Source organism: Helianthus annuus, chromosome 14, assembly GCF_002127325.2.
Source record: "Helianthus annuus cultivar XRQ/B chromosome 14, HanXRQr2.0-SUNRISE, whole genome shotgun sequence".
Classification (NCBI taxonomy): domain Eukaryota; kingdom Viridiplantae; phylum Streptophyta; class Magnoliopsida; order Asterales; family Asteraceae; genus Helianthus; species Helianthus annuus.
Window position 1 is genome coordinate 92172086 of NC_035446.2, and position 22662 is coordinate 92194747.

At 40.6% G+C, this 22662-nt stretch overlaps 1 protein-coding gene across 1 annotated transcript; it reads left to right on the forward strand.

The window, feature by feature from the left end:
• Positions 1-13771: 13771 nt before the first annotated feature.
• On the forward strand, positions 13772-21409 carry LOC110908661 (ruBisCO large subunit-binding protein subunit beta, chloroplastic). The gene is made up of 15 exons (XM_022153618.2): positions 13772-13948; positions 15951-16172; positions 16279-16404; positions 16499-16636; positions 16760-16855; positions 17563-17805; positions 17886-18120; positions 18636-18805; positions 18902-18979; positions 19087-19158; positions 20221-20325; positions 20393-20485; positions 20669-20761; positions 20862-20985; positions 21065-21409. The coding sequence occupies exons 2-15, from the start codon at positions 15951-15953 to the stop codon at positions 21076-21078; spliced, it is 1809 nt and encodes a 602-aa protein (XP_022009310.1). The 5' UTR covers positions 13772-13948; the 3' UTR covers positions 21079-21409.
• The last annotated feature ends 1253 nt before the right edge of the window (positions 21410-22662 follow it).

The following is a 22662-nucleotide window of genomic DNA, read 5'->3' on the forward strand; positions in this document are numbered from 1 at the left end:
CGTGGTCCGCGCCGAATCGTACCACAATGTGATCATCGGAAGGTTCACCTTGGGAAAGTTAGACGCCATAGTCTCCACGGCGAGAGGTTTTATGAAGTTTCCAACACCGCAAGGTATCGCTACCGTATTTCGCGATAGAATTGGAGAGATATTGGATACCAAACGATGTCGCCAAGGGCCCGCGGGGGCCACAGGACCAGAAAGGTGGGTACTGAGCACACGCCACCCGGACCAAATGGTCACCATCGGCGACACTCTGTCCCTAGAAGTAAAGAGCGATTTGAAACAATTGCTAAAAAGAAACGCAGACATTTTCGCTTTCGAGCACGCCGATATGACGGGAGTCCCTCGCGATAAAGCAGAACATAAACTCGCCACGCTCCCAGGCATTAAGCCAGTCGCCCAGGGTAAACGCAGCATGGCCCCGGATCGCCGGGCAGCGGTCGTTAAGGAAGTACGCAAGTTAGTGGAAGCTGGAATCCTCAGAGAAACACAGTACCATACTTGGGTGTCTAACCCGGTCATGGTTAAGAAACCAGACGGCACATGGCGGATGTGCATCGACTTCAAAGATTTGAACAAGGCGTGTCCAAAAGACGCATACCCGTTGCCCGAAATCGACTTAAAGGTTGACTCCCTGGTGCCGTATCGATATAAGTGTTTTTTGGACGCGTATAAGGGATACCACCAGATCAAAATGTCCAAAGAAGATGAAGAGAAAACAGCCTTCCACACCGACGTTGGCATCTTTTGTTACACCAAAATGCCATTTGGGCTACGGAATGCAGGAGCTACCTACCAGAGGCTCATGGACAAAGTGTTCGAAACACAGATCGGGCGAAACCTGGAAGTCTATGTAGACGACTTGGTAATAAAGAGCAGTGAAGAAAAGCAAATGTTGGCAGATATAGAGGAAACTTTCCAGCGGCTCAGAGAGTACAACATAAAGTTAAACCCAAAGAAGTGTTCTTTTGGGGTGGAAGAGGGGAAGTTTCTGGGGGTAGTAGTTACCCGCGACGGCTTTAAAGCTAACCCAGAAAAAATAACCGCCATATCGCGAATGCCTTCCCCCCGAACGCTGAAGGAAGCTCAAGCCCTAAATGGACGACTGGTAGCAATCAACAGGTTCCTAGCAAGGCACGCTGAAAAATCATTGCCATTCATAAAAACGCTAAAAGATTGCCTCGACAAAAAGAATTTCAAATGGACCGGTGTAACACCTCGAATTTTTGTGTCCAATGATGTGTTAACACGTGTCATTTGTTTACACGTGGCATCTATAATAAATAAAGGACTAATTTTGACAAACCTTGAAAGTATATAAATTCGAGGGTTATAAATGTCAACAAGGGTAAATATACTGTATAGTATCCCTAAATAATGCTTAAACCTTCAAACGAATAAATTATAGATCGTACAAAAACAAAACGCGGAAGAAAGTGAGAGATTACAAACTACAGGGGTTAACTGTGTCAACATGTTTAATAATACCTCTGAGTGACCCTTTAACGTCCCAAAGACTTTGTAACGGTATTATACCCTCACTAAAATAATATATATGAATTTCGCGAAGTTTCGATATGAAACGAAAAAGTTACGATCGAATTCGTAGAAGAAGGGTTAAAAGCGTCAACAGTGAAAGTTAAGGCTTTCCAATATAATTAATAAATAAACCGGGGACTTAATAATGCGGGTAATTAACACGAGGCCCCTATCGGTAAATAACCGAGGGCCAAACCGCAAAGTACCCCTTCAAAACCGAAAGGTCAGGTAAATTATTACGAAAGATTTCGTTATTAATGGCCAGATTCTGTAATCATTACAAAAAGATTTAAAAATCCTGAATTCTTAACCTTAGGCGACCCGCGTGAAGCTTAAGGATTAGTTGAGGCGGGCCGCGAGCCTCCTCACTAATTCGCCTGATTTCTTCACCTTTAGGCGACCCGCATTAAAAAGCATGGGAACTCCCATGCGGGCCGCGTAAAGTGCCCAGATGCAGAATTGTAGTAACTACTTGGCTTTTGGACCATTTGAACGATCAAACCTTAATCAAAGAGGCATGGGCACCCTACAATTGACCCATATCACTCAGGGGACATCTACTCATCATCATGATCAGTAGTAGCATGTTGTGTAATGATTTTAGGCCTTGTTCTTGGCTATAAATAGCACCATTGTGCTCATAACATTCACAACATCAAAACTCACTCCTCTGATCATTCCAAGAGCTCTAAAGCTTTCCCCTGTGTTCTTAAGTCTTCTCTTAAGCTTCTGTAAGTAATTCAACCTTTGTGGTTCCACATTTGCTTAGTATTTAGCTAAAAACCAAACCGTCGTAACTACGGTTTGACTTTACGATAAATCAGTAATGGTTCAGTCTTATGACGAATCAAAAGTGGTTATGAGTTGGTATTTATGTGGGTATTAAACCTCTAAAATGGTTCCCCCTGATCACCACTCTAACTATGTCAAATATCGAGTCAAACTTGCGGTTAAAAAGTCAACAGAAAGCTATTTTGGCGATTTATGCATAATCTATAATATATATGATATGGAACCTGTTTTGATAATCATAAAACATGATAATAAGTATATAAACATGTTTGCGCTCGTTTGAATCGATCATTTACTATATAGAACCGGTTCGGAGCCGAATGTCGCAAAAGTTTGACTTTTGCTTTGACTTCAGTTCTGACCCGTTTTAGTGAGGTATAAATATACCCTAGGACTCTCTTAGGACCAGGTCACATGTTGGTATAAGCCTCTGTGGTCGGTTCATGAGTTATCCGAGTCTTTAGCGCATTTCCGTCATTCGCCTAAAAGTTGACCGTAACGGCCTTTTAAAATTAAAACGAGTATTTCGGACACGTGAACGGACCAAAACCTTGCTTATTAAATTATAAGCATGTCCCTAAAGTTTCACGTCAAACCAAGGTCTAGAATGAGAGTTATGCTAAAAGGCGCACTTTTAAGAAAGTTTTGTAATTAACGGCGCAATTAGCATAACGCCCATCTAACCCAAGTTTTCGTCACCAAAACTTTTACCCACTGTGGTAAAATAATATTTTGGGAATTTTAAAGATTTTTAATAATTTTTACCTTGCTCATAACCTGCGGTTATGGCTACGGTTCGGTAAATACCGAATATGCCCTTTTTGGCCAAAACGAGAGTTCTACAAGGTCTTTTGACCCGATTCCAATTGCCACTGGTTTTAAATAATAAATAAAGTATTTTAAGCTTTATAAGCTGTTCGGGAAACTCAGATTTCCTGTAGAACTCAAAAAGCCCTTTTAAAGTCTTTAAAATGACCGAAAAGCCCCTACGGGGCATAATATAAACTTAAACTCGTTACGGGCGTCACGGAAGGTATCCTACTGATACCAAAATACTTTTAAGGCATATTGACTTAGGAAATAAGCGTACGACTCTCATGGTTAACCGTTTCGCCTATTGCGCGCACGGTTCGGCCTATGAAACTAGTTTTCATACATTAGCCGATACGGGTCAAATTATATTAAATGAACCCCAAAATCCAGAGTATGAACTATAAACCCATATAAAACAAGTCTCTAAACTTGTTGGGTCCAAATCATACTCCAATCTCGGTTTTCGCCTTTTCGTGTGAATTAACCATATCTATATATCGGAATCAACCGGTTTAAGCTACGGCTAATACAAGGACCGTTAGGATTCTAAGAGGTTAATTAAAACCTTCGTTCCAGATTAGGAGCCCCAGTAAAAGCTATCGGTGACTTGATCTAAATTAAGGATTAATACTTGCAAAGGTAAATACTTTAACTTATTTCCCCTATATGGGCTTGGGTTACGGTATATTAATACCGCTTGATTGAGCATTATATAATTCCATCGCTTAGGTGGTTAATTGATTAAATATGATCGGCTCATTTAAACAGTTTTGTTGCTTATAAGCCTTTGGGGGGTTTAATGACCGTTGTCCCGGATATCCTTGGCATCATTTTACGAAATGGCCACGACCATCGACATCCCGGTGTAGGCGTACACCCGGTATAAAGTGTCGACATTAAAACTAAAAGACGTAGCCGTTGGTTTTTATACTACGGTTTTACGCAAACGTGGTGTGTCTATAAATCTTTAACCCGGCACGACCCGGGCTACTGAACGCATAAAAGAACATGTAAAACGTTCACAAGATCATTATGAATTTTCCCAAGTTATAAAAGAGTTTGTGCCTTGTGCATTCAAATCAATTTAATAAACATTTTCAAATGTGTCAGTTGAATGTATTTACCAGTGTAAACTGACGTATTTTCCCCAAAAAGATTAAGTGCAGGTACCTAAACGTAATTGGCTGGTATTAGCTCCCTAGCGTCGGGATAAGCCTCGCAAGCTTGATTGCAGTATCTGATGGAACAATACTTTACCTTTATTTACGATCCACTGTGGATATTCAACTTCTGTAATACATTTTGATATTACAATCAGAGGTTGAAATTATATATTTATCTTATGCTTCCGCTGTGCATTATATAATTGTGTGGTTTGACTATATTGTTGCCAACATCGTCACGGAAATTCCCCACCGGGCCCACCGGTGAGACACGTGGAAATCGGGGTGTGACAACCGGCGAAGCAGAACAAGCTCTGCAGGAAATGAAACGTTTCATAGAAAGGCTACCCACGCTGACCGCGCCTAGACACGGAGAAGTGCTAAAAATGTATCTTGCGGCGGCCCACACAGCAGTAAGTGCTGTGCTCATGGTTGAACGGGAAGGAAAACAAACGCCAATATACTACATAAGTCGGGTATTAGCAGGACCTGAAACGCGCTACCCTACGCTGGAAAAGCTGGTCTTAGCATTGGTACACGCCACGAGGCGATTAAGAAGGTACTTCCAGGCACACCGTGTACAGATCTTAACTAACTATCCGCTACAGCAGGTTCTGCACAAACCGGAGGTCTCGGGTAGGTTGGCCAAGTGGGCTATCGAGCTGGGAGCCCTAGATATCGAATATCAGAAACGAACGGCGGTTAAGGGGCAAGTAATTGCTGATTTCTTAGCCGAAATACCGGAAGGAGAGATAGTTACGGACCCGGTCATCCAAGACATACCTGAGACCAGCACAGCGAGAGAGACTTGGAAACTGTACACAGACGGATCATCTAGCGGAAAGGGATCCGGGGCGGGTCTAATGCTGATAAGTCCAGACCAAATCAGGCTAATGTACGCCTTACGTTTTGACTTCGAGTGCTCTAACAACGAGGCGGAATAAGAGGCGCTACTGGCAGGGTTGCGAATGGCAAAATCAATGGGGGCAGCCAGGGTAGACGCATACGTCGACTCGCTGCTGGTCAACAATCAAGTCAACGAAACATATGAAGCAAAAGACGAGGCAATGGCAAAATATCTGGCAAAAACCAAAGAGCTCATGAATTCTTTCGACAAAGTCACGCTTAACCACGTGCACAGAGGGAAGAATCAGACAGCAGACGCCTTAAGCAAACTCGCCACCTCCGGCATGGAAAGGGAAGTCAAAGTTGAAACATTACAGACACCCTCAATCGAACCGCGGAGTGTCTCCGCCGTCACAATGGAAGAACCCTGTTGGTATACCCCGATCCTACTCTTTCTCAAAACAGGCGAACTGCCCCCTGCCAAGGGCGAAGCACGAAAGATACAAACGAAAGCGCTGCAATACGAAGTCAACGATGGTGTCCTGTATCGAAAATCTTACCTGGGTCCCCTGCTACGATGCGTCTCCCCGGTAGAAGCGAAATACCTCGTCAGCGAGATACATGAGGGTATATGCAGTATACACGCGGGTCCTCGAGCAGTGGTCGCCAAAATTCATAGCGCGGGGTATTACTGGCCCGGGATGCACGAAGACGCTGTCAGAGAATTGCGAAGATGCCTCAGCTGTCAGAAGTTCGCCCCTCAAACAATTCGGCCCAAAAATAGTCTGGTACCGGTGACATCAGCATGGCCTTTTCAGAAATGGGCTGTAGATATCGTGGGACCTTTCCCGCCAGCTCCTGGGAAATTAAAATACTTAATCGTGGCGGTGGACTACTTCACCAAATGGGTGGAAGCGAAACCTTTGGCTAAGATAACGGCAGAAAACGCCAAAAAGTTTCTCTGGGAACACATCGTATGCAGGTTTGGCTTACCACTCTACCTGGTGAGTGACAATGGGACGCAGTTCACGGATAGAATTTTCCAGGAATGGTGCGCCGATCTCCACATTCAGCAGATCTTCACGTCGGTAGCACACCCACAGGGTAACGGGCAGGTAGAGCGGACAAACAGGAGCTTGCTAGAAGGTATTAAAAAGCGGCTGGGACACGAGGGAAGCTCGTGGGTGGAAGAGTTGCCACATGTCCTTTGGGCGCATCGAACAATGCCCAAGACTAGCAACAATGAAACCCCATTCAGCATCACCTATGGAATGGAGGCTATGATACCTGCTGAGGCAGGGTTGCCGTCGTTACGCCGTCTCAAGGTAAACAACAACAATGACCAATCGCTGAGAGAGGGCCTAGATTTGTTGGAAGAGAGGCGCGAGGCGGCCGCCATTAGCGAGGCACGATACAAAAAAGCTCTGGAAAAGTACTACAACAAACGGGTGTCCAAACTAAGTTTCAAGGTAGGCGATTACGTCATGCGCGACAACGAAGCAAGTCGAATGGAACCAGCGGGAAAACTGGGCCCCAACTGGGAAGGCCCCTATGTCATCCAAGAAGACCTGGGCAAAGGGGCCTATCGCCTGTCCCGACTAGATGGCACGCCAGTCCCGCGCAGTTGGAACATCGCCCAGCTGAAGAAATGCTACTTGTAATGCCTTGCTCCTAACAGCAAGAGTTAATTACCTTTTCCAGTTTGCATTTGTAACCCGTCATGGGATTTCTACTTTTTTTTCCTTTTTTGCTTAATGCAAGTTTAATAAAGTTGCAAGTTCATCTATTACAAAAGTTACCATCGCACAATGAATGCATTAACCAGTAAAAACAAACACAAAACCCTTAAACACGAAATATCTTTCATTATAAGTCATAGGGTAACCACAACAAGCGCTTACGGCGGGTATCTTGGTAATAGATGCATAAACCGCCTCAAAAATAGATAGGCATCATCACATATACATAGCCTATCTCAAAAAATTAAAAACCAAGTACTTGTCCCTGTTTTTAAAAACCAAACATAAGGGAACCAAAATACAGAACATGTTCACAAAACACCTATTGAGGAAGGATGGGTGCCGTCACCACTGCAGGGGTAGGCACCCCCACCTCATCATTGTCTTCCACCACCACCACAGGGTTGACGGCCAAGTGATCAGTTGAGCCACCAACCATTCGGAATACCAAGCCAGAGTCATCCATCGGCTGCCTCCTCGTCCGACCACCGGACTGACGTTGGTAGGTCAGGCGATATCGCCGTTCAGGGTCCACCGGGATCAAGCCAGTCAGCACATCAGCCGATAGCTGCATTCTGGGATCCTCTGGTTGAGGATCCAGAATAACAAGGCTTTGACATGCTCGGTTGGCACGAACCGGAGCAGCATTTGGGATTGGTCGCCTGCCTCTAAGCATTGATCTTGTTACCGGATGCTGTAACATCAACAGGCCATCAGCAGCATCAAGCACCCGAAAGATCTCGGAAAGTCTTTGCCTGTATCGTTTTCTTTCCATTGCACAAATATACCCAAAAATGGAAACGAAGGGTGAATTTATAACAATAGTTAAAAAGTTTTGACAGTGGTGACATCAGATATATTAATTAAAAGTAATCATCACAAGTCACAGAGTCATATTTTACAAGCCGGCGGTGTCAGAAATCATGACATTCGCATTAATTTAGCTGTCAAATCAAAACAGATAATGGGCGCTAAACCCAATTAAAACAGTGTCAACAACACAACAAGCAACAAGATGAATAACGGAATAGTCAGTCTTCTTCGGATTCGTCCGCGGGGTCCAGCATCAGACGTAGAGATTCTATTCCATCCTCATTAACTTTATCCATCAGATCGCCATAGCACGGTAGAGGCTCGGTATACGCAGCTTCAAGAGCACTCGCCATATCAGCCTGTAACTTATTCTTGAGAGTTTGGAAATCCGGCGGCACTCTTTCCGCTTGCTGGCAATCCATGTAGCCTTTAAGTACGCCGTCATGATGACCAGATTGGTAGGCAGCGGCGGAAAGACGGTCAATCAGGCTAGTAAAATGGGACGACTCACGCAGATATTCGAACGCCCCCACTAGCCCATTAGTTATCAACCAATTCCTGTCTCCCCGCATAGCCGCTAGCTGGTTGGTCAAATCATCGATCTCTGGATGGGATTGTACCAGCGCGTCCTCCACCTCCTTTAACTTCGAAGATGACGATGCAGCAAGCTTGTTGTTTTGGGTGACAAGGGAATCACAATGATCCTGCATCTCCTTGAATTTTGCTTCACGCTCCTCCAGCTCTCCCTGCATCAGTCGGATCTTGGTATGACAGGTCTCTACTTCAGCTGTCAAATCCTGGTACCGCTCCTGAACCTGGGACACAAAATCAGTGTCAACACGAAATTTTTCCAATTGGGCTGATAACTCGTGTCTCACCTTCTGAGCCTCCACCACAGCCTTACGTTCTAACTCCTCTTGTACATTTTTCGCTTGAGCCAAAACCCGATCTTTTTCCGCCATATCGCGGGCCCATAAGATCCTTTCCTCAGCAAGATGTTCAGTTACCCTCCGCAAATCTTCCTCGGCCTTATTCTTCTCTGACAGAAATCGGGCCTCTTTCAACCCCGCAGTTTGCAGTTGACTTTCGAGGCGATGCTTGTCATCCCTCAGTTCTTGGATAATGGCCCGGGCCTCATGAAGTTGGGTGTTATCACGCACCCACCGGCGCCGAATCTCTACCAACCTGCGAGGTAGGGTCACGGAGTCTGATATGGACGAATTCATCAAATCTTCATTATTTAACCCCTCAACATACGCCGCTTCAGCAGGTGGATACGCTCTCTCGATCCAATGTTGAACCACAGGAGGAAAGATCAGTCGGGAGGATTCAGCAATTTTCCATTGAGGCTGATAACGCTTATCCTGAGCGTGAGGATCCCAGCAGACGGTGGGTATAAACAGGTCATCAATCAAACGGGCACCATCATCAGCAATACCGCTGCTTGACGCACGATTGTCACCTCCACCAATACTAGTCGCCTCATGCGCGGTCGACGTAGTAGCAGCATTAGTATCGACACCAGCAAAAATGTCTTTGGGCGAGTCAAGTAACACTGTGTCAAGACCGCCTGATTGAAGCGATGATAGCGGCTCCACAGATACAGCTACCGATACCGCAGGACTAGGGAGTGGCATGACACAGCTCACGGCGGGAGCAACGGAAACTAAAGCTTGTGGGCCCATAGACATGCTGACATTACTACCAGGACATGACACCGCTACGGTCGGCGCAACAGTAGATGTCACAACTCCGGATGATACTCCCATGATGGTACCTGAAACATAAGCCCAGAAGGACGTTATCAATATGAACACCAATACGCCATAAGGATAATTAGCAAGAGATACCTGGTGAAAAAGCACACGCGGCTTGTACCGCTTGAAACGCGCTCAGAGTAGGTGCGTTTCTTCGAGACACGACCAGGACTGGTCAGATCGGAGACCAAGGGAACATCGCGCCCCATATTGGGCGTCTCCTCCATTGTGGGCATACTCCCGTGAGTTGCTGAGTGTTTTTTCCCAGACAGTTTTATTCGGGCAGGTTTTTTCTCCGACGAAGCCACGACAGCGATCGTCATACCCGATAGGGGAGCAATGTACGCCAATGGGTCCGCTGGCACAGCGGGTAGAAGAAATTGCTCCAAATGCACTTTCAGCACATCAGGCTCCCCTTCATCCAGCATCCGGTCGGCGGGTTTCAACGCGAGATGACGGGGTGGATCGATAAAGTCAAACATCCCCCACTCCCCTGCGCGAAATAAGTGATTAAAAATAATAATAAATACGGAAAAAACACACCATAAAAGTTAACCCGGTGCGACGATGTCAGCATACCTCCATCTTCCCGTTGAAATGAGGGATAACGCTTTATATCCGGCCATAACAGACTCATGCCAGCCATCACCAGTGCACCTTCTGGAATGATGGTGCACTCAAAAGGGCGGCCACATAACTTCACATATAACGCGTTCGACGCGTACAAATCCGCAGGAGGAGCATCATCCTTCACTTTATCCTTCGGTCCTTTCTCTTGCCAATGCATTTCCCCAGGAATAGCACCGGCGTCCAGATAGAAGAACTTTTTCTTCCAATCTTTGTCCCTAGAACTAGTGGGGATCTCCCTCAGGCACGATACATCTGTATCCCTCCGATCAAAAGTAAAGAAAGGGGATTTCCACACAAGCACGAAGAAAGCCCTAAAAACAATTAGTTCTGGGATATGGCCCAGAGCTACGCAGGCATATTCGAATTGTCGAAGTTTTACAAGGCCAAGGGGATGTACTTGTGAAATGTGGATACGATAGTAATCAAGCACCACTTTCAAAAATTTGGTGATGGGTAGTCGGAAGTTGCAAAATTTGAAAAAATCACTGAATAAAGTGATTTTACCTACCTTCAGGGGAAAGGCGGTGTCGGTTTTCGATGGCAACACAGGATTCCACTCAGCCCTAATACCGTAATCATGAACTAGATTGTTGAAGGATGTTACACCCCATTTGCACAGTAGTGCGTCCGTGGAAGCGGCAACGGCGGAAGACGATTCGGTCGTTTTCGAAGCCATGGAATAGAGAGGATGACGACGGTGTAATTTGGGGGAGATTTCTTGAACCCCCATATAAGGTATCGTCCTTTATAAGCTACGGAAACTTTTCAAATTCAAAAATGTGTACGAATCGACACACGTGTCAACCAAGGGAATAGACAGCTGTCACTAACATGGTGACCCAACTGTCACATCCTGTATTTTCGCCGTATTTTGCAAGGGTCGTTGTAAAAATCATCATGAGTGTACCTTTTTCTTTTTCTCTTAGTCCGACCTAATGGACTCCCTCCATGAGCTCGGACTGGGGGGACATGACGAGGTGTGACCCGCATCGGTCACCCGACCCGGTTACAACCTTTTATATTAATATAAATACAAAGATTAATTCTAGAACCTTCCATATCTACATGGAAGGTGCACAACTGAATCTCCCACTTTTTGGGAAGATCGCATAAATCTCCAACTTATCGGAACGTATCCTGAAATAAAGGAAACCCTAATGGAAAACCTATAAATAGAGACAAATGTGTAAGGTATGATCATCTAATTCCCCTACGTTTTCCTATCTTATACTTCTCCCAAGAACAAATACTTATTCTCACGCCGGAGGGTGGTTACAGGAATAACCCCATTCCTGTAACGAGTCCTAACGGTGTTTCTGTTTTGCAGCCACTCGTTCAAGTCACTAATCATTGAAGCTATTGGTGTTGTTAAGGTCAGTGTTTCTTCAAGCCCCTTAAAGTTCTAGTAGTGTAGTGTTGACCTCTGAAATGGCGCACATTAGCAAAGATCACTGTAGATAAGCATCTACCTTGAATATTAATATATATAATAATGTGTAATACACATGGAAAAAAATATCAATTTGATTTTAAAGATTTATCTTGATTTCGTTTAATAAGCAAATCGTGAATTACCACCATGATTCATGCGAGAGTGATTAGTTATTTATTTACTTCTTAAATTAGCTATTCAAAATTAAATCTAACATGATTCTATAACATCTACCAAGTTTATTATTAAAGGATGGTCCATGTATTAGTTACGACATTCAACTTTCCTTCGTATAAACTTTTATCTGTGTTTTTACCCAAATAACCTATATAAAAATTGTGATTGGATCAAAACGTAAAGTAAATCAAATTTATATGTGACCGATAGGGGTGCAAACGAGCCGAGCCGAGCCGAGCCGAGCCCGAGCTCGGCCAGGCTCGAGCTCGAGCTCGATTAACTTATGAGAGCTCGGGCTCGAGCTCGGCTCGATTCGAGCTTTGTTTTCAAAGCTCAAGCTCGGCACGTTTGTATTTTATCAAGCTCGAGCTCGGCTCGTTTATTATCTATTAATTAGTATATTAAATAAAAATAATATAAATAATAGACTTTTTAGGCTTGCGAGCTCGATAAGTAAAGCTCGGACTCGTTTACTAAATAAGCTTATTTTTAGGTTCGAGACCGGCTTGTAAACAAGTTTAAATAAGCTCGGCTCGACTCGGCTCGTTTACACTAAGGCTCGATAAGGCTCGACGAGCCTAACGAGCTTCACATGTGAGGCTCGAGCTCGGGCTCGATAAACAAATGAGCTTTGTTTTGAGGCTCAAGCTCGGCTCGGGCTCGATAAGGCTCGGCTCATTTCGAGCTTTTTCTCGAGCCGATCTCGAGTAGCTCGCGAGCCGCTCGGCTCGTTTGCACCCCTAGTGACCGACTCATACATAGAAAAAAACTACAATTTGACTCTACGCGGATTGAAACAAAATTTACGAAACATACATAAAATACGCATGAATACATATTATATTTCTATTGATTCATCTCTCAAATCGAAACGTAGACCAACTCGAATTTATAGTACATAAAAATATGCATGTAAAAAATGTTTTTTTTTTAATAAAAACATATTATATTTGACCTGACTCATTTTTCAGAAAAAGTTTACGTCGAAACGTAGAGCAAATCATATTTATACTGACTCGTAAATAAAAATATGCACGTAAAAATTAGTTTTTTTAAGTAAAGGAAGTATAGGGCTAAACTCGAAATAAAATATTAGTAAAAAACTTAATAGGTTAAAAACATTTATAAAACTGTGCCAAGTAGCACCCATGCCACATCATTGTCTGCGACCCCAACATTGGAAAAGTTTGTAAAAATAAAATAAATAAAAAAGGAAAAAATAACACCGAACGAAAAGCAGACGTAAAATCGTTGAACCACGCACGCCCGTTGCGGTGCGTTAATGTGAAGAATTAGACCGAAACGTAGAAAAGAATAACTAAGTTGAACGGGGAAAAATAAACGTGTTGCGACAGACCTGTCAAATGCGAAAAATATACAAAAAAAGGTGAACCCCACACGCATGTTGCGGCGTGTCTTGCAAAATTTAGAACGAAAAGTTAAACGAATAACTTTTGAAAGATGAAAATTATGAGAGCCAAAGATGAAAATAAAAAAAGTGTTAGGGTTAAATTGCGAAAGATTTATTTGTTGTTGTGTGTGCTATATGTTATGAATTCTAACCGCGGTAACTACGTCACTAGTTTTATAAAAGAGTTGAATGCCATTTTACTCCCTGTGGTTTGGGCCATTTTGTCAGTTTAGTCCAAATGTTTTATTTTTTCGCCTATGGGTCCAAAAAGATTTCATCGTGGCCATTTTAATCCACTGGGTTATCTTCATCCATTTTTTCTGTTAACGAGAAGGGCAATTCGGTCATTTTATATGGCCGAATTCCCTTTTAGTTAACAAAATTACATATAAAATGACCGAATTGCCCTTCTCGTTAACAGAAAAAATGGATAAAGTTAACAAAGTGAACTAAAATGACAATGAAGAAACCTTTTTGGACTCGAAAGCAAAAAATAAAAGTTGTATACTAAACTGTCAAAATAGCCCAAAACAAATGGACTAAAATGACATTTAACTCTAAAAAATTAAAATTTATAAAAATATGGTACTTAATCATAAAACCAAAAAGGAAAGCTAGAGAAAATGCTATTCTAGAGAATTCCGGTCCAATCCAAGGGTTGCAATCGATTAGAACCTTCAAGACGAGAGTGGAGCCGTTTATCTTATTTTATTATTATATAAACCATCGTCTTCACTCTAAACCCACTAACCTAACTCCTTAAACCTCCATTTTTGTGCTTACGCCTCCAATCTTCTTTCAAATCCGTCTGCGAACCTACGATCCCTTTTCCGGTAACCCACAATTTACATTCATATTTTGTTATCAGATTATTATTATTATTATTAATGATTGCATGCATGAGGGGGGTTTTTTTGTCACTTTTGTGCTTGTTATTGTTGTTGTTAGGTTATATTTGTGACTTTGCATTTTTGCTTTATGTAGTAATGTAGTTTTGCTTTGTACTGGGTAGTGGTTGTTACTACAGACAGAGTTCATTGTTTAATCTTCAAGTTGAAGTGATTTCATACTTGTGTGATCATATATGTCTGAATTTTGGGTGTGATCATATGTCTGAATTTTGCGCCTCAAGGAGGCGCAGAAACGGCCAAAAAACAAGTCTGAGGCGCGCCTCATGGGGTTTTTACTGCATATGTGCCTCAGAGGAGCTGAGGCGCTAAGAAAGGCTGCGCCTCATGGGATTTTCATAGTTGTTTTTACTTTTTTTTGACTTTTTGTGTCAATTTCAAGCATTTCATGTCTTTTTTATGCATGTTTTTGATGATTTTGATGAATCTGATGATGAAATTAGTTAGTATTATTATTTTTATAATATATATAAAAATTTATTTATTAATACCGCCTCGGCCTTACGCCTCGAGGCTTACGCCTCGTGAGGCGAAGGGAAAACGCCTCGAAACTCGTTTCGGCTCTTTTAAAGCTTGCTAATAAGACAGGAAAACATGACATGTTAACGATATTTGCGGGTTTGGATTTAGTCTAAACAGGATCGGGTCACTTCCAGGTGGAAGAACCCATGAACGTATTTAGCTAAACGGGTCGTACTTGTGTGATTGTGGGTGACAGATTTGCGGGTTGACCCATTTAACCCAGTTTTTTATTCTTTTAAATGTTTAATGTAGGGTTAAGTTATTCTACAAAGTTTCCTAAAAATAAGTGTAAGACCACCCGTAGTGGGGCGTTTTAAAAAAAAAAAATTGAAAAATAACGCCTTAAAACGCCCATCCCCCCATTACAGGGGGCGTTATAAGGCGTGATTTTTTGAAAAGTTGCATTCTAGCGTTTTAAATATAACGCTGAAGTTGGGTTGTTGGATTTTGCTTTTGGCCAATGAGAAGGGGGACATGCACTGACAAAACAACTTTTTCAATAAGTTTTTTTTTTAATCCTTTTTAATGTTGACTAGCCAATGAAAAGGGGACATGCACATGACTATTTTGTTTTTTTTTTCTAATTGGAAGGGGCGTTATTGGCATAATGCCCCACTACACCACTTTTGCTGTAATGCCCCAACGCTGACTAGGACGCCACGTGTCGGATAATGCCCCATGGTAGGGGCATTATGTTAGTTCACCACTACACATGGTCTAAGAAGACAATATACAGTGACAAGTGTCCAAGAAAACATAGGTTTTTTTTTTTTTGGTGGGTGGGGGGTTTAGGTTTTTGGGTGTTGGTGGGTGTTTAGGTTTTTTTTTTTTTTTTTTTTTTGGTGTAGTGGGTTTATTTTTATGAGCCTTTGTACACTTCTTATTTTTAGGAGCCTTTGTATTTGTTCCTAAACCGTTTAATGTAATAACTTATTTTTTTTTGGGTTGTTGATTACGCCAAAATTTGAAAGTTTAAAAATAAATTCTTATAACTTGAATTTATAAGTGTTTAATAAATAAATAAAATTAAACAGAATTTTAAAGTATTAATTTGTATAAAAATAAGTAATTATTTTTTGGATTAAACGGGTCGTGTTCATGTCTACCTGCTAATGTATACATCGTTTTCAGGTTCATTTGTGTGACACAATTTTTAGGGTGCGTGTCATGTTTGCGTTTGCGTAAGATTTCTGGGCTCATTTTGGTTTCAACTTTAGACCCAGCACGATCCATGTAGCTGCCCTAAGCAACTTCATGGACATTAATGTCTACTGGATATGTTATGTGCTAGAATGTTTGCCTTTATTGTAACTTTAAGTGCATTTGATAGACACCGCGTATGCAGCCTATAGTAAAACAAACTGTACGATAAAGCGTTATCTTGATGATGATTTTCGTGGAACAGATGGCTTCGACTTTTGCTGGTGTTACTGCAGTTGGATCATTGGCTTCCTCCAGCAATACAACTTCCTCAAATAAGTTATCGTCTTTTGCTTCAATATCTTCTACCTCGTTCGGCAGGAGACAAAATCTTGCTCTCAGACGGCCCCCGCAATCTTCCCAAATTAAAGCCGCTGCAAAGGAACTCTACTTTAACAAGGACGGGTCAGCGATAAAGAAGCTGCAAGTGAGTCACCAATACGTGTTTATCATTGCTAATTTGTAATATAGTTGAATTATTATTATTCCTTTTTCCGTCTTCTAATTATTCAAAATTTTATTTTCGGTGGCAGATTGGTGTAAACAAACTTGCAGATCTAGTTGGGGTTACTCTTGGCCCCAAGGGCCGAAATGTAGTTCTAGAAAGCAAGTATGGTGCCCCCAAAATTGTAAATGACGGTGTTACCGTTGCCAAAGAGGTGCCCTTGATAACCAAAAATGAATTCTTTAGCGCAGATATTTAAAAAGTTTATTAATCGGTATTCTTATGGTGTTTTTTTTTTCGACTTATAGGTTGATTTGGAAGATCCGGTGGAGAACATCGGTGCAAAGCTTGTTCGACAAGCGGCTGCCAAGACCAATGACCTGGCTGGAGACGGAACCACCACATCGGTGGTCCTTGCACAGGGTCTTATTACCGAAGGTGTCAAGGTCTGTTTGTAAATCCTAACTTAATCGAATTCATTTAAGGTTTTATTTTTGTTGGTTTGTTTTTTTTTTTTTTTTTTTTTTTTTTGTTTCTACCTTTGTAAATAATGAAGTTGTTCATATTAGGTTGTGGCAGCTGGTGCAAATCCCGTCCTTATTACTCGAGGTATCGAGAAGACAACTAAAGCTTTGGTGGCTGAGCTCAAGTCGATCTCAAAAGAGGTAATTCACTGGACCAAGTATTTTGACCCGCCGTGCGTTGCGGTGATGTCAAAACTTTAAGTAACTCGAACTTATCCCGTCAAATATTTGACCCTACTCGTTTTCAAACAAAATTTACGTCAAAACGTAGACCAATTGAAAACGCACATGAAAATAAGCGCGAAAGCGTATTATATATGACTTGACTCGTTACTGAGAAAATTTATGTCGAAATGTAAACCAACTTGGATTTATAGCGAAACGTGCTTATTATGCACGTAAGAGAATAGTGTTTTTTTACGTTAAAGAATGGTGCCCCGCGTTGCAGCGGAGTCGAAACGTAAAGTAACTCGAATTTATACCACCTAGTAAAAACGTATTATATATATTACCAGACTTGTTTCTGAACAAAACGTAGACCAACCAAGAACCTACATAAAAATAAGCACGGAAACGTATTATATTTGACCCATGTACATAAAAATAAGCACGTAAAACTTGAGAGGGGGGGGGGGTCAAAATGACATTGTACAAAGTTTTTAGAAAGCTGAGGGGGTGTAAGTGGCAATGCTAAAAGTCAAAGGGTTGAATACACAAAAAGAAAAAAACATGTGTTGGATGGCATTATTGTAAATTTGATAAAGAAAAATAATAAAAAAATAATAAAAAAATAATAGTTATTAAATTTTCTTTAGTCATCATTAATTTGTCATTAAATGTTGTTGTAGGTGGAAGATAGTGAACTAGTTGATGTGGCTGCAGTTAGTGCCGGGAACAACTATGAAGTAGGAAACATGATAGCCGAAGCGATGAGTAAAGTGGGACGTAAGGGTGTGGTAACCCTTGAAGAAGGAAAAAGTGCCGAAAACAGTCTTTATGTCGTTGAAGGCATGCAGTTTGATCGCGGTTACATCTCACCTTACTTTGTGACCGATAGTGAGAAAATGACCGCGGAATATGAAAACTGCAAGGTAGATTAAACGTTTTGTCATAATGCAAAATTTGAGGAATACCGAAAAGTTTAGAATTCATTGGGTTATACTTGGTGCAGTTACTATTGGTTGACAAGAAAATAACAAATGCAAGAGATCTTATTGGTGTGTTGGAAGATGCTATCAAGAACGGGTACCCGATACTAATAATTGCCGAAGATATCGAACAAGAAGCTTTAGCGACTCTTGTCGTGAACAAGCTTAGAGGTTCGTTAAAGATAGCTGCACTTAAAGCTCCGGGGTTTGGAGAGAGAAAAAGCCAGTATCTTGATGACATTGCTATCTTAACCGGAGGTTATTGACTTACTTCTAGTGTTTTGTTTTCAGTTTTTCATAGACATAGATGTAAACGAACCGAACGAACACGAACAAGGCCTTGTTCGTGTTAGTTCATTAAGGAATGAACCTGTTCACGAACGCTTACCGAACGAGATTTCTTGTTCGTGTTCGTTCATTAAGGAAATGAACATGTTCATGTTCATGAACACTTACCGAATGTAAACGAACGCAAACGAACACAAATAAATGTTCATAAACATAAATGAACACAACTGAACATATACGAGCGAACATAAATGAATACATTACTGAATGTTCATCATCTGTTCATGTTCGTTTGTTTAACTTATTGAACGGAAATTTTTTGTTCGTGTTTGTTCATTTATTAAACGAACGAACATAAGCGAACTTCCTGCTGAACGGTTCACGAACTGTTCGTTGAACTTTCGGTTCGTTTACAGCCTTAGACATAGTGATTGCTATTTTTCTTGTGAAATTGTGACGGACATTGATTTCTTTTACTAATGTAGGAACTGTTATTAGAGATGAGGTGGGGATCACCTTAGACAAGGCCGACAGTTCGGTCTTGGGTCATGCTGCAAAGGTAGTTCTCTCCAAGGATTATACGACAATAGTTGGTGACGGTAGCACTCAAGAAGCGGTTGAAAAACGCGTGGCACAAATTAGAAATCTTATTGAGGTTAAAACTCATGACCACTACATGTTTTCTCTGTTGCACATGCACGGATTGTTATCGGGTTTCCATAATCATCGTTATTTATGTTTCGTTAAACAGATAGCCGAGCAGGAATACGAGAAGGAAAAACTTAATGAGCGAATCGCAAAGCTCTCGGGTGGTGTTGCTGTCATTCAGGTTAGTATTATTTTTTTAACTTTATTTGCGCCTTTGCGGCGTTTCTTGTATGATTAACAAGGGACATAAGATTACTTATGTGTTCTGGTTTCTATTGTGTATTTTAGGTTGGAGCACAAACCGAGACAGAGCTGAAGGAGAAGAAACTTAGAGTAGAAGATGCTCTTAATGCAACAAAGGTGACTTGTCATCGAATCTAATTTACTTAAATTTGTTTGATTGATCAGAAATTTCATTAGTAATCTAACTAGTATTTTAACCCGTGCATTGATGCGAGAATTTAATTATCAGTACAGTATTAGCACTCGATATACCAAGCAAAAAAGATAATGTAGAACCATGGGGAACGAACATTCAAAGTAACCACCGTGCGCGCAAAAGCATGTCGGTTTAAAAATGACTTCAAAAATTAATGTCAAAACGTAGAACAAAAAAATAGAGTAAACCGCTAAAATGGTCCCTGAGGTTTGGTCACTTTTGCCACTTTAGTCCAAAACTCAAACCTTTTGAATCTGGGTCCCTGTGGTTTCAATTTTGTTGCCATTTTGTTATAACAAATTAGAAAGATCTGACCATTTTGCCCTTCATTAAAAGGGAGAAAAGAGACAAAAAAATCAAAAAAATAAAGTGTATATTAATAAAGATAAAAAAGAAATACAAAGGAATTTGAAAACTTTATTGAAGTAGTGGTGTTAAACATATTAGCAAAGTTGGGGGATAAATTTGTATTGATTAATCTTTATTAAAGTAGAGGGACTAAACATGTATATTAGTAAAGTTAAAAATGGAAACAAAGAAATTTGAAAACTTTCTTAAAGTAGAGGGGCTAAGCATGTTATTAGCAGAGTTGAGGGATTAATTAAGTTAAAAAGGAAACAAAGGAATTTGGAAACTTTATTAAAGTAGAGGGACTAAACATGTATATTAGTAAAGTTAAAAATGGAAACAAAGAAATTTGAAAACTTTCTTAAAGTAGAGGGGCTAAGCATGTTATTAGCAGAGTTGAGGGATTAATTAAGTTAAAAAAGGAAACAAAGGAATTTGGAAACTTTATTAAAGTAGAGGGGCTAAACATGTTATTAGCAAAGTTGAGGGATTAAAGTGGTAAAAGAGTTTTAAAAGGACAAAAAAGGCTGTGACGTGACATCGTGTGATTGATTAAGATGAATAGTGAGATACAATGGGTTGGTTATTAATAATATATGTATATGTAACAACTGATCACGGTTATTGGGTTGCAGGCTGCGGTGGAGGAAGGTATCGTTGTTGGTGGTGGATGCACTCTGTTGAGGCTTGCGTCTAAAGTTGATGCTATTAAGGAGACCCTTGATAATGATGAAGAAAAGGTATATTTTTCTTTTTGTTGTTTCCTACTTGATTTTTTTTTTTGACAATTTCTTAATAAAATTGCAGGTTGGAGCTGATATTGTGAAGAGAGCATTGAGTTACCCGCTTAAATTGATTGCGAAGAATGCAGGTGTTAACGGAAGTGTTGTTAGTGAAAAGGTATGACTTATGATTAGGAGTGTAAATGAGCAGCCTGTGAGTTATAGTATGCTACATATATAAAATCATAATTAATTAGTTATAAATATTCATAACAATAATTATATGTGCATATAATTAAAATAATCAAATAAATAATAATGATGATGTTTTTTTTTTTACTGTTGTATTCCACTCTATCAGGTTTTGGCGAATGATAATTATAGATTTGGGTATAATGCTGCAACTGATAAATACGAAGATCTAATGACAGCTGGAATCATCGACCCAACTAAGGTGAGTTAGCAACAAACGATTTATCGGTTTGCATGAAAAGATTATGTATACAGTGAGTGATCAGTCATTATCGGATTCATATGTGGGGATAAAATTCCAGGTGGTGAGATGTTGTCTGGAGCATGCTTCATCAGTGGCAAAAACATTCTTGATGTCGGATTGTGTGGTTGTAGAGATTAAGGAACCTGAGCCCGTCACTGTCGGAAACCCCATGGACAATTCTGGTACTTAAAATCGTTCCGAAATGTTCTTATTTTTTTTGTAGGTTATATTTGCTAATGTATATTAATATCTTTCTTTCAGGGTATGGATACTAAGACAGTCAACTGAGGAATAATAAGATTGGATTTTTGGAAGCTACATGTAGGTGATCCTGTGGTTTAGATTAGATCTCCGGGATGCGGCTGGGCATACATGTATGAATTATGATGAAGATTCATGACTTTTCCCCGAGTATAAATGAAAAAAAAAAGATTTTATTTAAACGTGTTCATGTTTAGTAAAGCAATCGTTTGTTTTATAAGATCATGGTTACTGGTTATAGGGGTGACAATATGCCGAGTTGAAAAGCTTTGGGTTGAACACAATCCGCGTATTTATGCATGTCAAAACTTTCGACTCTAATTGGACACACTTAAAATTATGTAACATGAATGCATGTCAAAACACAATATGTGCATGTCAAAATGTTGACTCTTAACTGGTCACACTTGAAATTATGTAACCTGAATGCGACCTGTATAAGTCAAATGAGTTGATGACTTGACGGTTTGGCAGGTTAATCCACCCAAAAACAGACAAGTCAAATGGGTCAAATGTCGAATAAAACAAGATTTGGTTAAATTAGCGGCGACTCTTTATGTGTCCCTACAACAGTCCAATATAACTGCAAACACGAAACAAAGCGTTTCTGGTTTGACAACATGATCGATCATGGGTGTAACAAACTAAGTTTACCTTCCATCCATTGGGTATGTTGTAACCTGAATATTCAAAATCCGCCAGCACTTCTCTAAAGGCTCTGGTGGGTTCGTCTCATGATTTTCAATACAACATTCGGGGAGTATGTAGAAATCTCCAATTGCTATGTAGACATTTTGTCATTCATCGTTGAATTAGATCAACAACATATATGCAGAAGATGAGTTGATCTGGGAAAAGATAAATCGTATATAGGTTCATCTGCTCACCTTAAACTAGAAAATGGATCAATTTGGGGCTAGTCAAATTAGTCTTAACGGGTCAAAATGAACAACTATTGTAACACCTTTTAGCTTAAATAGCGTTAGAATGGGTTGACACTTTCACCATTGACTCATTGTCGCCGGCCTCCACCAAACTGAGTTTGCTCAGAGCCGTACTGGCCCAAACCCATTTTGACTAGTCAACTGAAACCGTCCAATCTTCACAGTTTTCCAAACATAAGAAGTATGATAACCGAATATAACAGACCATTCAAGACCTTGTCATAAACATTAGGGTCTTCGCCAAGTCTCTTTAGCGACATGATAGTAACATTGGATGTGTCACAGTATCAAGATGTTATTTGCAATCTTCATTTCAATCAAGTCAAATAGCAGATGTGATACTGAATTACCTTATTACTTTGAACTGAAAAGACAAAAGTGCCCTTACTTTTATTCGCAAAAATGAACAGAGTTAACGCCGGGGAGTATATTAGAAAATCAATAGAAACATCAGGGAGTAAAATGACTATTTTTAAATGATTGGGGCAAAACTGTTAAAACGACCAGGGATCAAAAATGAAGTTTACTCTTATTATTATTATTTACCTACAGTTATCTCATACTTCAGGTAACTTAAAATATAATCATCTCTAAATAACACTCAATTTCATGTATGTTATATTGACATTTAAAATTAAATATATCAACATTAAA